The sequence below is a fragment of the Apteryx mantelli genome, chromosome 3, assembly GCF_036417845.1.
Source record: "Apteryx mantelli isolate bAptMan1 chromosome 3, bAptMan1.hap1, whole genome shotgun sequence".
Lineage (NCBI taxonomy): Eukaryota > Metazoa > Chordata > Aves > Apterygiformes > Apterygidae > Apteryx > Apteryx mantelli.
In genome coordinates, this window is record NC_089980.1 from 50,696,187 (window position 1) to 50,712,831 (window position 16,645).

General features: G+C 42.1%; 1 protein-coding gene across 4 annotated transcripts in view; it reads left to right on the plus strand.

The window, feature by feature from the left end:
• The window catches only part of PLD5 (phospholipase D family member 5), a 189,966-nt gene that overhangs the window by 136,370 nt on the left and 36,951 nt on the right, over positions 1–16,645 (plus strand). For all 4 annotated transcript variants that reach the window (XM_013943859.2, XM_013943860.2, XM_013943863.2 and 1 more), the window contains one exon: positions 8,299–8,426. In XM_013943859.2, coding sequence (XP_013799313.1) covers positions 8,299–8,426 — 128 coding nt within the window. The remainder of the gene's footprint in view (positions 1–8,298; positions 8,427–16,645) is intronic.

A 16,645-nucleotide genomic window follows, 5' to 3' on the forward strand; every position in this document is an offset into this window, starting at 1 on the left:
GCCTTCCAACGATGTTACTGGTGACATGAATGTGTCTTTATTAAGAATAAAATAGACCTATTGTGGTAGGACATGTAAAATACAAAATTCTCCTAACAATTAAGAAACTAACATAAAAAGTTAAGCACACGTCACAGGTTTTAAGACAGGTAAATGGGAAGAAAGAAGAGAACTGTTACAGCACAATGACAAGATAGGTGTTAATAAGGTTAATTTACTTTTGAAATTCATGTTATTTTGTATTCTGCATTGGAATAAGGGATATTGGGTTTCAAATTCTGTTTCGAAATACTGTTGTTGTTGTTGTTGTTGTTGTTGTTGTTGTTGTTGTTGTTGTTGTTGTTGTTTTTAACGTGAATGTGCCTGCACTGCGTTTTGTGGTTTTCCTTATGGAGTCGCCCTAGTTTGGGGATTCATGGAAGCTCTGTATCTTGCGGATGAAAAGGAGAAAGCCATGGGTTTTCTCTGGAAACTGGATTTCCATATTTGGAGGGACCAGAGGCCCGTATTGCTATGACTTCCTTCCTTGTCTGCAGTCCAGAATTCTGTGAACGGGTTCATTAAACATGCTCACACGTGACTGATTAGCTTGAGTGTCTGTAGGAAAGCTGGAGCAGAGCGTGCCTGTGCTGTATCTGTTCTGTGGGTCAAGAGGAGACCTCCTATCTCCACGCTGGCCTGTTTGGCACGGTGTGCCCGCCCTGCCCTAACGTAAGCCATTGGTGTTTTGTTCAGTGAGTCAGAAATTACGCTCTGTTGCGCGGGTAAATGTTACAAAGAAGTGTTGTCAGGCCTCTCGTCTCTTCAGTGACACGTGGCGGGGGGAAGCGTTTTGGTTATGTGTCCGTTTTTCTGCTGAACATGTCGAAGTAGGCAATGAAAAATGCATTCATGTGGGTGAAAGCCATAACACTCTTATGCTGAACTCTGTCTTCAGCAGGATACTTGACTGAGAAATTGGTATTTTGATTACTTGGACTAGGACAACAAAGGCCAACATCTGAAATCTTGGAAGCCACTGTAAGAGTATATTTAGATAGATGTTACCTTGGGAACTAGCTAGCTTCCAAGCTATGAAAAAGATGTCATTGAAGTTAAACAAGCAATTGAAAGAAATTAATTCTGACCTTTCCTTTGTTCTCAAGAATCTGCCTTCCTGCATATAATGAACAAACTCTGCACACGTGAGGGTCCCCTGACACTTTTTCCTGGATCTTTTGTGTCGTTGCAAACCCCTGCGAAAGCATGTGGGAAGTGTCGCCCAAGCAAATGCCAGTTTTGCCCTCCTGTCCACTTTGTTAGCACAGTGCAAATGGCTGTGCAAGATAAAAGGCAGACTAGTGTGGGGATTTTCCAGCCTGAACTTCTCAGAAGCCTGATTTTCGGAGTAACCGAGGCTATGATTATGTGGATGCATCTTTAAGCGGCAGCATTGGCGTAAGCGATTCCTGCACCTTCTTGTACCCAGTCAAGCACCAGCCGCTCTTTCCCATCCTTGCTGTGTGCCTTCAGCTGTGTCAAGAAAACTGTTTACAGCCACGTGGTGAGCTGGACTAGTGAACAGGTCTGCATTTGAAATAACCATTTTATTTTTTTACTTATTTTTAACCTGGATCCAATCTTTTGGTCCAGTTCATCCCCCAAAAAGCTGCTTGGGCACGGCTGAGGAGGTGATGGAGGGAAGAAGATGGGCTGCTGAAAACAAGATCTGTATGTGCCACTATTACTCTTAAAAGAAATGTTTGTGTAAGCGTGTCATTCACTACTACTTCGTTTTTGGTCAGGGAGCTTGGTTTTGAAATGCTCCTCACGCTCAGTAACTCCTCTGGGAGACCCTTGATGTGGCAGGGGAGACGAATGGTGGCAGCACTCAGCGCACAGCCTACTTTTGGGGCCGTTACCCCAAACTAGCTGCACCACAGCCCCGGACAGTTGAACCCCTCCATGTCCATACAGGGGCCAGTGGTGGGGAGCCGTGTCCCTCAGAAACGGGCTGCAGGGGCCTGTGGGCCTACAGTCAGAGGTTCCTGCCCAGTGCTCCAATTTCCCCAAAAACATCTTGGTATCGGTGACCTCGGGTGACTTAAAATACAGCAGTGAGCAACACAGGAACTTTTTTTGAAAATATCTCCATCAGAAACAATATCATTTTACTACAGTCAGCATTAAGATTGGAAGCCCAGTGTTATTTTGAGAAGCTGCGTGTGCACGTTGTTTATGGCCAGTTGTACATTGGGAGCAAGGGGTCTGTCATGCAGATGGAAGCGGTTTTTGTAATATAGATCATTTGAGTGTCACGCTTTAAGGTTGCCACGTCAAATCAAGGTGCTGTGAACGTGGGTTGTGTTGAGAAGGCCTTCTGAGGATTGCTTGGGCTTGTTAATAGGAGATGATTACTTTGAGTAACTATGATTTCTTTTTTTTTTGTGGGTGGCATTTACATATGGAGCTGCTAAAGAAAAAGTAGCAAGGTTTTTTATTGTACTCTGTTTCTTTAAATTCTTTACGGGTCTGGAATGATGAATAGAGTATGATCCTGGAGTGGCAGGCTTCAGTCTTGGCAATTTTGAAAAAGGAGAGGTGTGTGTGTGAGGAGAGGAGGGGAATGGGAACAAAACAACTAACTTGTAGTTAAGGTATTACCATCAGACATTTCCCTAAAAGTCCTTGAGTGTGCTCTCTTTCAAGTAAGTCTGAATGATTAATCCTTCTGGGGCCAGGCAGACTTTAAAATTGCATTTCAAATCCAGTATTCCATAAAGAGCACAGAAATAGTGAATAGTCTAGTTTAAAGTTTGCTTTTTAATCATTCAGAGCTGTAGTAAAAATAACTTTGTATTGTCAAGTTGTGCTTTCCTCTGCTTTTGTACTTGTCCTCCTCTGAGTGCTGACAGGTCACACTAATGGAGCTCCTGGAACAACTCCAGACTTTTCACAAGCAGTTAAGAAAAAAAAGCATAAAAATTCCTGGAGATATGATCCTCTGCTTGGGTCAGTTGTGTCTGTCCAATATGAGACAGCTACTCTGCCACTTTTGAGCAGGGTATGGAAAACTCTGGATTTTTGTCACTGTAGAAAAAAAATATTCATAGCTGCACTTTGTGCTAAGGCTTGTAATTGAAGGCAAATAAAAAAAAAGAAAATACCTATTGCAAAAATGTGGGGAAGGAGATGTTCCCTTTGCAAACTGATTGGGGGGGAATATATATATATATGTATACACACATACATATACATATATACACATACATCCATATTTCTTAGTGAGCAAATTGTATTTTAAAAGATGAGTTGTGCATCTCGGGGTAATAAAGGATCTCTTGTTGATCTTTCTGAGCTAGCACGTGATGATTAACTGCATCTATACTGCTCGGAAAATTCTGTTTAGCTGAAAGAGCGCAGCTGCTCTCTGGAGCAATGGCAAGCACAGTACGTGCTGCCTCCCACCCTGTGGGAGCCTCCCAGAGAGACCGTGCACAGCACCACACTGGGTGCTGACACGCTGGTCGTGCTTAAGTGTGCAGCACTCAAGTGAGCGCTGGGATCCACGGTATGGACTCGTTAAGTCTGCTCTTGACTCTGGCTTGAGGCCACACTCCAAAATGCATAGATGAAAATCAAATGCGTGCCAAATGTCTGTCAGCAGTAGGGTTAAAAAATAGGCTGCGGCTCAAATTCTCAGATTCCATTTTAAAGGTCACATTACTTAGAATGTTTGCTTGGGAATACACAGATTTAGGAGAAAAAAACAACATACTGTGAGCAAAGGATAGGCACGTGGTGATGAGGAGAGTGAAGGAACATCAAGAACGGAGTAGGCAGAGGAGAACAACTGTTACTACTGTGGTCAGTTTGGTGGCCACAAGTGGGAGACGGTGGCTGAAAGATGCATAGTGGATTGGATATCGTGTAGGAGCAGTTGTTAGGTTCAACCTGCAAATACACAAGAGAGCGTAAGCAGTGTTGCTTCCACTGGCCAATTGTTTCCACTGGGCAAGCTCATCTCATATCATAGATCTTCCTTGCGTCCTGCTGCCCCTTCGTCTTTGGGAGCCCTCTGTCATCTCCCCACGCCCCCTTCCTACCAACAGCTCAGTGTAATTCCCTCTCCTCATGCTCCCACCACATGCCATGTGTGTCTCTGCCATCTGAGCTTGCTAAGCACTGCCTGGTTGAAATGGGGAAGGAGAGGTACTAAAAAGCCCCCCGTCCATCTCCTCTGCCTTGGCAACGCTCCTGTTCCTGCCCAGGGGGGTGGGGCGCAGCCTGGCTCCACAGCCCTTTCTCCCGGGATTGTGTGCGACATCCAGTCCCAACTCATGCCATCAGCTCCTGTATCTCCATTTCTGCTGTAAAGCAGTTTCTCGCTGTCAGGGATAATGAGGTCAGGGCTCTAGGTCCTTTTTTCATCATTGCTCTGCCTGTTGCGAATCACCAGTCACTGTTGCGGTGACTTCCCAGATAGCCCTGGCTCTCCTTGCAACCCTTAAATGCTTCTCCTTTCCCATATTTCTTTCTCTCCGGTTTGAAAAACTCTGTAGCAAAAGTAAGAAAGTTGTGAAGACAGAAGGACAATTTTAGCCATGGTACAAGCAAACGCAGCTTCTGTTTCTTGGGCGTTATGTTTGCTAACTTCAGAGTGAGTTTAGCCTGTAACTGGTGCTGTTGAAAACTTGCAGGAAGAATTTGCATGTTTGCTTTCAAGGCAGCTGTGATAATAGCAGCCTAAACAGTTGCTCTTTCTGGGTTTTCTTTACAAAAGGATTTGCTGTATCCACCAGAGAGATGATTTGGCTCAGGGATGTTGCCTCCGTACCAGGACAACAGAGTAATATCCTAGACTGCTGTGGGCACTGAATTCACAGCGTCCTGGTGCTCTTCTGCAGCCTGTTCAGTAGCTCCAGTTTAGAGGCCCTGTCAGCCCATGGCCTGCTGCTTGGGCCATCTCCCAGCTTGTGTAGCTGCCTGGGGACCTTGCTTGAGTCGTAACAAAATCTGCGGCTCGCATATGCTGCAACACAACTGCACCAAGATGGATTTCTGGACAACACAAAGTTTTGCAGAATAGAGGGTGTGCAGGATGAGCTCTAGATTAATGTCTCCTGCTAACTGCTTACAGTGTTTTGACCCAGGTATGTGAAAAAAATGGTAGCCTTAAGCTCCTGTCCTTAAAGTGGAGCGTGCCTTTTGGCCTTCCCGATGCTCTTAGTGGAGCATCTGGGAGCAGACGGCAAGGCCAAACAGCATGCTCCATGGCTGGGCATGGTACATAACACTTGATCGTGCCATCTGTCTGCTCTGGGATAGTTGAACCTCTTTGGGAAATGGATCAGAAGCCAGTCTTTTTGCAATACTACTGTTCTCTTCTGTCTTCTTCCTCCACTATGAGCGAGCAAGACACCAAGTGGCAGCATGGTATCTGTAAGGGGCTGCTGCCATTGTACAGAGAAAGTCCAGGTTCTCAAGGGCAAGGGCTCCTCTGGGCATCAGCAGACTGCATCAGTCATCTCCCTTTTGCAGAGTTCAGAACCTCTCCAGCTGGAAGAAAGAGTACTCAGAGATATCTCTGTCATTTAAAGCACACTTTGATCCTGACCGTGTTCTTTGTGCTGCAGGAAAAGGGCAATCTGGTCCAACCTTTACAGTGCAGAATTTTATGGTACTGGCAAATCCAATTGAGCTTTAAGTGACAGCACTGTTTTTCTCCAGGCTCTCACCCTGGAGTTTAATATTCGGTGAACCAAAATTGTTGAATCTGTTTTTTAAGAGTCTGGCATTTATATTAGCAATCAAACCTGCAAACTGTGCCTGCTGATTGAACTCTGAAGACCCACAGCTTTGTGTAATTGAGACTGAAGCGTGATAAAGAGTTCTGTTATGGCTTCACATATTGATCAGTCCATTTTAATTTTCTTGTGGGACCTGGCCCATGCTAGGGATGATGGATTGTGTTGAAGGCCTGATAAGCCTATTTTAACAAAACATTTCAAGGGCTCTTAGAACAGAGCCAATTATCAATACTGATGCATGCTTCCTTTCATCAAAAGCTAAGGGCTCATTAATAGGCTGTACAGCAGTTGGTGCTAATAGATGCTTGCAGCACATGGCTTTTTTTTTTTTTAAATTGACTTGGAGATACTGTTTCCCCAGCCTTATGAGTTGGCTGTTTCCAGCAGCAAAAAAAAATGGGTTCCAGGTTTTGATTTGAATGGTAGGCATGATATTTCCTGCATTGCACTTTTTTGATAATGGAAGCATAGATAGTATTTTAGAGTGATAGTCCCATTCCACTGCCCATGCCCATAGCTAAACTGCCCCCAAATTCTAGGGTCTTACACTTAGAATTTTGTGTTGGGTTATTAAAGATGTCTGATATTTTTAACAGAAATATTATTAGTAAAATAGTCTCCTGTTGTAACTGTGGCAATCAGCATCTTTATTCAGCACTGAGTATTTCAAAAATATTTTCAAAGTGTATTTATTTTGGGCTTTCAGTTATGAGTAGGAAGTTCAGCATCATTTCAGACTGCTTTTACCTTTCCAGTACAAAAATCTCAACACTTTATTTATAACCTATTTGGTGTCAGTGTGTTGCAGGTGTTAAATTCATACCACTGTTTAATTGGCAAATGGAAGTATGGAAAGAAAATATCAGGGCAAACTGCTGTGTTAAAATTGATTATTTGAAAACTGTGTTTAAAATTAACTAGAAGTTTAGCACCTTACAGAACTGTTTTTCTTAGGTAGTAGAAAGAGTTGCTTTTGTTTTGTTTATTCATCACAAAACAATTTATACTGTTTAACACCTGCTATAGTCTTTTCCAGTTTCTTCTCCTGTTCACCCACGTTATCTCATTAATGAGCACAATTCTCCTCATTAATGCATGGATTGGGAGTCAGCAGCAACACATTCAAAGGAGTAATACTTGGAAAATACCTCTGTTTCCAAGCACAGATGAATGTGGAAGGGTGAGGTCTGAAAAATTGGAAAGGCAACTGGATTGCACAAAATGTAATTCTACAGACCATGTGCCAAATTACATAACCTGCTCAAAATCCTGTGTAGCATGTTTGATGCTTCATGAAAAGTGTCACCTTATCTGGCTTTTTCTTGATGCCTCAGCTTCTGGGATCATTCAGCCATGTGAGAATTGCGGTTTTCATTGTAAAAGGGAAATATTTAGCATGGGTAATTGTAACTTTGAAATGTGACCTGAATGTTTCTTAAGAGGTCGGAAATATGAACATACATAAAAAGAAAAGTATTTTAGATCCCTCAATGTCCTGGAACTGTTTTAAAGTCATAACTTATATCCCACCATCACTGGAATTCACAGTACTGGAAAACACATGAATGATTAATGGCAGCTGGCTGGCGCTGTTTCTGCCCTCCAGTCTGCTGTTGGCTGTCACTTCTCTCCTTCCAGTTTACTATGTTGTGAGAAGACGGCTGGGGTACTTTAAATTGCCTTCAGCAATGATTACTTCAGATTAATCACCTAATCTTGCAAACATTGGAGCACTGAAGGAACAGTAATGATGTGAGAAATCCCATGAACTCATCTAATATTAAACATATTCTGGATTCAGTACTGCGAGCATACTGATGAGACCTGATCCATTCTTACTCATGTGATGGAGCCAACAGGCCCTCACTCCTTTGATTTTTTGGTGACCTATAATCCTTACTAAAAGGGTGCAATTCAAAGAGATAGGATAAATGTCACAGATAAGCAGGATTAGGTGAAGTTGCAGCGTACTTCAGGCCTTGGTTTACTTCCTCACTGCTTAATTTCCACCCTGCGTCCCCCCTGGCAGGCTCGGTTCTGCGTGATGGCCCGCTATATGCTAAACGCTTGAACCATCCCACAGTGTAAACGAGTAGAGCCTGCTTTTCGGGAAGGGGATGTAATTGAGTCGGTATTTTTAAGCTCGTTATTATAATACACAGCATGTACAAGTTACAGAATAGAACTTTAAACTGTTTTTAGGACATACAATACCAGGAAAAAATGGCAATTATGTGGTTCTAAAATGGGAGAAAGATAAGTAAACAGTATAACTCATGGGAATGTTCCTTGTTCCTGTTTTTTCAGAACATATGTTAAGTAAGGTCTTAAACAGTGGGACAGTAACACTGTTTATCATTGATCTTAAATCTTAATGGTATGTCTAATTGATGCCACTCACTAGTTTTGATAGCTGAGACCCTAAAATGTGAAATGTTTCTTTTTTTCATGTATGCAACTTCTGTTATTTTAAACCATGTTATTTAATGTTGTGCCCTTAAATCTCTAGGTGCTGAAGTGTTGTATATGAACATGTCAGCATATAACGAAGGTCGGCTTCAGTCATCTTTCTGGATTGTCGATAAACAGCATGTGTACATTGGAAGTGCCAGCCTAGACTGGAGATCGTTGGGACAGGTAATTTAACTGAAAAAAAGCAGTCCTATACCCAAAGAGGGTATAATGAGAAAAAAAAGTAATGTCTTGAGGCCCATATGTGGAGATGTGTAGCTTTCTTTTCTTGATAGTTTGCTGGTAGAAGGACTGTCATGGTTTTGATCGCTATTCTGTGTTGGCAAAAAAGTTTGTATTATGCAGGTATTACTTCTTTTCTCAGAAATACCTATCCTCAGCAGTTATGCTTTGGGTTAAATTTTAAAAAAATTATTGGTCTGTTGATGAAAAATTAAAGGCAAATCAAATCGTACTAGAAATCCTAGAGTTATATTTAATCAGTCCTGCAGAACTTCACTTAGATAAAAACTCTTTTTGATTTCTGTGATGATTTTGATAGCTGAAGCTTGCAAGTTCTCGTTTACTAGAAAGAACGACAGAGAGCAAAGCTGCTGGTAACACACCCCTATGGAAGCTCTCTGCTAATATTGTGAGCATGACCCAGTTCTGTTCCTCCCTCTAATCTGCGATTTCAATTGGGAAAAGCAACATTTGGAAAGACTTCCAGATGGGTAGTGGGTCTTCCCAGGAATACCGTGAGGTGATCTGAACTGTTCCTGCTAAGCTTGGCGAGGGAGGGATTTGTAGGCACAAAACTCTTCATAATTGTAACGCACAGCAGAGTGAAAAGGAAGCAGTCCTAGGTAGTCAGTTATTAGTTGCAATAAAAAAATATGCTTTCTAAATGTGAGCAGAATGTCAGAAATACATGAATAGCTTTGATAGTTTCCAGTGATTTTGTAATGAAGAATGTGTGTGTTGGTTGTGCTGAAATTTTTAAGGTTTATTTTGAGCTAAGGGGTTGAAGGTAGGAATAAAATTAACTCAACCACTTTACTAAAGAAAAGAGTAAAGTCAATTCATTTTTGCTGTTCCTGTGTGTATTAATTTATTTGAAAGGTAACTTTTTTTATAGCTGAAGAGTGTTCCTCTGTCATAAACAAAAGAGAGCTCTTCACAGAAGTTTTTGTCTTATAAGTAGTTAACACTATATTTTAGTTTTAAAGCCTGTTTTAATATGAGCTTTGAGTAATGGTGATAACAATAAATGTGAAGAAAAGAAGCATATCTGCCACACAGCTTAGTTGAAAATATTTTAATGATTTTGTTTATGACCTCTATCACAGCTGCTACAATTCCTTATAGGATTAGTCTTCTCATAGTGAAGTAATTCTTACCTCATGTGGCATACCTGCATTAAACTTTGTTTGATGCCAGTTCTTTGTAGGTTGGTGTTTCAAACATGATTCCTCATTGTTAATCTTGTTTATTTTTTGTTTTGTTTTGTTTCTTTTCTGCATGCATTTGGAGATTTTTCCATCTTACTGTCATGTAACAGTAAATTTTAGTACATAGTAGGAAGATGAAGTCCAGAAGAATATTTGTACAGAGCAAAAAGAAATGTGTCTCATGAGTTTCAATTAAAGAGAATATGCTTTCAATTAGCTGAAAAATGTACTCTGGGATTTCAGAAGAATCTGAAAAAAATTAGGTGCTTGGCTCCTTTTGACATCAGATTTGAGTATCCAATTCCCTTACTCCAGAGGTTCAGGTTAGTAAATCAGGGCAGCTGTCAAAAAGATCTCATACGCTGTCCTAAAATAATAATCTCTCTTGAACTTCCCTTTTCACATGAGAGGCAAATTATGCAGAGAGCTCCGTCATTTTACTCTGAGTACTGTCCTCAGGGCTAAATGCTTTGGCAGACGCAGAAGACCTAATCTTAAACCCCCCGGCGAGCCAAGTGCTCGCTGAGGAAGCATGGGCAGCCCTGGCTCTCGTGGCGGGAGAAGGTGGCCGCAGGGAGGGCTGAGGCCCCGCTTCTCCGCGCAGCGTGAACAGGTGAGGAGCGTGCCGAAGCTGGAGCTGGTGGGCCTGACCCTCGGCGCGTGCATGAGAGCAGCAAAGGGCTCCCGCGGGAAAATCCCTGCGGACGTGGCCACGCGCTTCCCTATTACATGCTGGCATTACCTGTGGGGCAAGGGACTCGAAGAGGCAGACTGTGCTGCTGTTAGTCACGTACGGTGTGTTGTAAAAACTTACCCGCCTTTAGAGTAACAGAACTGCAGTTACTGAACCAGCAAACCGCTCGGGCCAATTTTACTCGATCTTGACAGCAAATCACAGAGTAAAGTGCTTCCCTGCCAATCTAGAGACGTACCGTACATGCAGCCCACCAGGCACAGTGGCACTCGCTCAGCCAAAATGTCCAGGATGGGTCGGTGACCGTGTAGCTAAGAGTGTCCTGTGATCCGGCTGCACGTCTGGCTGCAACGTGAATTATTTAGTGCATCCAGTCTTGCATCTAATAACTAAAATGCAAAGAAAAGCTTAAGGTCGTAACTGTGCATTGTTGCCATATCTTTTTTCATGCCTCCCCCTCTATTTTCTACATACGTTTAGAGTTTCTTCCACATGGAGCCTTTGCCTACTGTCAGGCTGGTACACTGCACGATTCATATAGGACCACCTGCTTCACTGGTACAGCAGTTGCACTAGAGACGCAGGAGATCTCCACAATATTTCCAAAGTTTCCTTTTGAAACTGCACAAATAGAGTTAGATGCTACATTAGCTTTCCTTTCCTGGCTCGTGTAAGTGCATCTGCAGGTGTATCAGGCGTCAGGCTGGAGCCGCTCACTAGAGCCGAGTGCTGCCGCTTCGTGTTAATCTCGCTGTAATCAAAAATGGGATGTGAACCCTCAGCAGTTGCTTTAGCCTATAAAAGCTATACGGCTGGTAGTAAGTTCCTGGCTGGTGTTTGTCTGTTGATAAATAATATCAGCAGAATATATTTCATTTTGGAACCGGGTCTCTAGTGACAGATTTGGTCTAAGGGAAAACTTTTGTGGAAAAAAACACTGTGTACACAATGGAACTATAGCGTAAACTGCACTTGTGGTGGGCTGAAGATTTAGTGTATTCTGGCTGCGTGTTCAGGTTTTGCTTTTCAGGTGTACAAATCAAGTGAGAATAAAAATACAGATTTTTCATATTTATTTATAAACTTAACACAGAAGGAGCATATTCCTTTTCAGAACTGTGTGGGGTAAAGACTAACAAGATTAAATGTGGTGTATGTGCAAATGTTTTTGTGTATGTTTGGAGTACTTTTGGCAGCTAAGCTTTTTAAAATAACCCTTATTATGATCACATCTGCATATAATGCACTTCTTTCTCTAGGTAAAAATAATTCTGGAGAAACTAAATTTTTTCCCAACCATTTGCACCCTTACCTAATTAATTATACACAGACTCTTTCACCGCTGTATCCTGCACAACTCAAACACCAATAAATCATCATGCCTTTAGCATGGAAGAAACCAATTTTTTTTGCAGGTTTATAGACATGGAACTGTAACAAAGAGAAGCTATTTTAGCTGTTCGTGTTTTTTACAAGAACAGAGGAGTGTAGCTACCTGAATATCTGAACACCTGTGATAGGAGTTACACATGCATAAAAAATGTTGTGTTATTAGGGTTGCAAGATACTGCATAAAATCCCCACATCTCCTTCCCCTAGCAAACCTGTTTTTCCCTGGAAGATCCCATGCTCTAGATCAGCCTGTCTGAATATGTTTATATTCAGATAAAATTACTAGCCACAGGTTGCACAGGTAATCTGTGGCAGACCTGGGAAAGGAGCCAGACTCCTTTATTTCACTACCTCAGTTAAAAACAATTCAAAGCAAAACCACAACAGTTCCATAGCTTTGCAAGGTTGAACAAAAAGTCCCTATATGCTGGCAAATACCCACTGTGGGCTATAGTCCCCGAGCCTTTACCCTTCTCATCTCTTGCCTGCTAGGGCCTAAAAATGCAGAAATACTCATGTGTGACATCAAAGCTCACGGCATTTAACATATAGCAGCTCAGCATAGTATAGGAGATTTATGCAAGGTTGCTGTGGTAGATATAACTGGATTTTATTGCTATTTTGTCCTTGTGCAAAGAAAAAGAAAAAATGTTAGCATCATTCTTCTCTTGGGAGCCTGAGCCTAAAGCTGAAATAATAATATAACTGCTTACAGCTTCTCTGAAAACAGCATCAGGACATTACATATACCAGGGTATCAAATTTGTTTTTACAGTCTCTGTGGAGAATTCTTATATGCATTAATAAGCTGGATGCTAGAAGTCAATCTCATATGAGGCTTACTGAGTTTTGTTGCCATTTTCTTGACTTGTCATTCTTGACAAGAAGCGATACTGGTATTTCTTTTAAAAGTAGATTTCCTGCATCAGGAAGAGAGATTTTTGTATGCTGCACATGTTACTTAGGGAATAACCTTTAAAGTTGCATATTCCTTGCACTTTCATCATCAAAATTTTAGTACTAGTCAGAGTCTCAGCTTCGTCTAAATTATGGACGAGGCTGGTTGCACAGTCTATTACTAAGTTTGCTCAGCACTTCCCATTGTAAAATTGTATTTCAAGTTGTTTGCAAGTTTTCCAAAACTCTCATCATTTTGACTGAAATGGTCTATGCCAGCTATCTGCTTTGGTCTGAAATCAAACCCCACAGGCAAATGAAAAATATTGTTTAGCCACTCTGAAAAACAGAGCTAACAAAAAATAGATCATGGGTTTTTTTCATTCACAGTGAAATATTTTGGCATTTTCTTTCAATGTGTCTAGACTTTGTGTCAGGGATAAGTTTTTTCCTGTCGTTATCAATATGTGGCCATATTACGTACTCCATTGAGGATTCATACTTCACGCGTGCTCAACGGGCAAGTCTTGCAATGTCGCGGCAGGGCTTCCGAGAGTCCTTTCCTGCCCGTGGTGCTGCGTTCCCTGAGCTTTCGCGTGGTCGCGCACCTCAACAGGGGGACTCGCCTCATGCTGCGAGACCCAGATACTTGGAGCATCGCTGAGAGAGAGCCAAGCGCGGGGCTCTGGGCTTGCTGAGGGTTCGGTGGGAGCAGACGGGGCCAGAAGGGAGGAGAGTGGGCAGGGAGACTGGTCTGCGCCCGAAGGGACATGGTCGCTTGGGCTTGAAACCAGGAGCCATGGAAGGGAGCGACGAGGTCGAAGCTGGTGAGTGAGGAGGATGCGGAGCCAGCAGGAGGCTGTCGGGGAACGGTGGTGACACTGGGGAGATATAGGAAGGGAGACATGGAATAACGGTGATCCCAGGGAAAACTGAGACTGGCTGGGTAAGGAAGCAAGGCGGGTTAAACCGCAGGGTGGGCTTGCTAAAGCGAGAAGCTGGAGAATATATAGGCGGTGTGAAAGTTGCAAAATGGGTTGGGAGGAGAGAAACTGTATGATGTGCCAAGAGAGTAAAACTGGGACTTGTCAAGCAGGCTAGGGACAAGAAACAGGGAGCTGGGGCAAAGAAATGAGAATTTCGGTAAAAAGACTGGGCATCAGAGTGCCGGCGGTGGAGCCGGGGGAGGACGGGGAGCGTAGTCAGGGGCAAGGCAGCCGCCAGAGCCAGGACCTGGGCCGGGAGTCAGGGCAGAAAAGGACAGGTCCAAGAAAGAGGGCGGGGAGAGAAGACTGTGGTTTTGGGAATGGACAAAGGCACCCGTGGTCGCTGGGGGACGCTCTCTTCGGGACAGGGAAAGGTTTGTCACCCGTTCCCTGCCAGCAGAAAGCACTGGTGCCCACCGGCAGCAGAAGACTGCTCCCATTTAACCATCGTGCTGCCGTTGTGCCGGGCCTGCAGTTGGCGGAGCAGTTTCAACCACATTCTGCAGTGATTTTCATTATTACAGTAAATTTCTTTAATCCCTTAGTGCCCAAAGATGATTTTGATCCAGCAGTGTACAGATTTTAAAAGGTGCTTTTTTGGTTTTTTTTTAATGAATACTTTACTTTCTAGTTTCAGGCATATTTTCAGAGTTTGTTGAAGTCTTTACCACTGCCGAATAGCTGCTGTTTTTTCCCTTCCTCTCTTCTACTTAAGGCTCAGATTTGGCAGCAACACTTATGAATGTGCTTAACTAGAAAGTTGTGCCTAAGGCTTGCTTGCACTAGAACCTTATCAATGAGTTCTTATGATTATTTTTCCCTTTATACTTCTTCAAAATTTTTTATTATTGCTCTTACCCTGTTTGACTGGTAAATATGTCTTCTGCAGTTCTTTGAACAGGTGATGTGCTGTTTTGTTTTGTTTTTTCCAAACCCTAACTGAGGATGTAGTTTTGTTTAGTTTTGTTTTCACCATTTTTCTACTTTTTTGTGGAGTTGTTTTTTAATTTACTCCTTTGAATCATTCTTTCTGAATAGGTATATAAACTGTTGCACTAATAATGATGGTTTCCTTAAAAGTTTTCTGGTCTCCTTTTCCAGTAATGGCTTTCAATGCATCTTTCTTTAGTCATCATCTTCTTAGGACCAGAACAGCCAGGGTTTTTACCTCTTTCTTAGGCAATTCAGTGAAGTATTCCGTTTGTAAGTATAGCAGTAAAATAATCTTTCTATTGATCTAGTTTCTTTTTGGTAAATTTTTATAAACTGATAACATGGTGAAAAAACTGTGTATAAAGAACTATGAGTCTTCCAAGGTCTTGCTGTTTGCTTTTTTATAGCTAGTTTAACTCATATTCTTAGCAAGTGTGATGTCTCCACTGGTTGTTGTGAATAATTTCTGAATCAAAAATGCCACCTGAATTCCCTGTTGTTAGATCCTCTTAATGTATTTTCAGGTTTACCAGCTCGATAAAAGACTTCTAGAAAGGCAGTCTGTCATTCTTTGTGATGTGATGATCTTCCTTAACTTCCAAGTGTGATTTAGGGGGGACTAGAAGAGGAAAAGGATGAAGATAAGATTATAAATCACATTTTTAAGTTTCTATTTCATGTAGGTGATCTATGCAGTCAGCTTTACAAATTCCCTCTTCTGCTTTCCTGACTCACATTCAGTAAGGCCCACGTGTACAACACATACAATTGATAAAGTATTTTCCCAGCATTGGTTCTCACCTACTGAGCAGATAGTCCTATAACCATTGAACAAGCCAAGCAATATTTTTGGACCATAGCTGTTGGGCCATCTGCTTAAGCACATATTTAGGTTAACAACATGCTGAAGTTCATTCTTACTCAGCAAAAGGCATGCATCTGTGCTAAAATGTTTGGCTGAATAAGAATTCAGTCAAACATGCATCAGATTAGATACATATACTGCTGAATTGATGCCTGTTACTTGAATTAGTAACAAAAGTGGTAGTGATGGTGCTTTATTCCAGTTTCCCAGTTCCTTGACCAGGGAGCCTGTTAGTGTACTTAAATAAAAGAAATTGATTGTATAAGAATTGTTACCATCCATAATGCTAATGAACAAATAACAAAAATGTGCCATGTATTTCTTTTGTTCCATGTCTCCTCCCAAGAGTTCCAAGGAAACTTAAAAATACATTTTGCATATTAATTCTATTAAGGAGCATGAGGTTTGCAATGTAAACAGAACCTTTAATCAGCTCAAAATACGCTTCTGGAACTCTTCATACTAACAACATTTTTGGAAAAGTTTTATTATTCACACAGATGAATAATTGCATCTAGTGAGCAAACAACTGTAATGTATTAGTTGAACCATTTCAGCAAAATACATTTATGTGCAATAAATAATCAGCCCATGGAAAATTCTATTACAGAAAATGATTGAAACAAGTAAAATTAATCCGATTGTCTTCACTGGAAGTGGAATCAGGCTCATATTAAATACTCTTCTGTCATAGTCAAAAAGAAATAGCTTAAACTGTGAACGCTAACAGGTAGACTGCGAGAGCCTGCCTGTTAAAGTTATCTGATCAAGGACCTTTTCAGTGCAAAAGGGACAGTAAGTAAAGGGGGAAACGATAAACAAAGACAATCGTGAGGGTTTGGGGCTTGTGGGACTATGTGAAAGTTTCAATGGAATATTTAGGGAGGGGGATCAGTGAGGAAGAAGCAGGGGGAAATAGAGAGGAGGGGAGAGAAGAGAAGAGAAGGCCGGTAGCGTGTAAGCAGTTGCCGGTCAGTATGCTTGTGTGACCAAGCCCTGTACCTGATCACTGCAGTCTAGCCTAGCTTCTTATTAAATCCTCTCTTAACTGTCTTGCTGTTTATCTCGCTCTGTCCTGTATGTGAGCCCTATCAGGCCTGGGTGCCAGGAGTGAATCCAGACCAGCAGCTGGAGTCACACCTCGGGCAATGGTGGCCCCACGTCTGTGGTGCCAGCAAGTTGGGGGA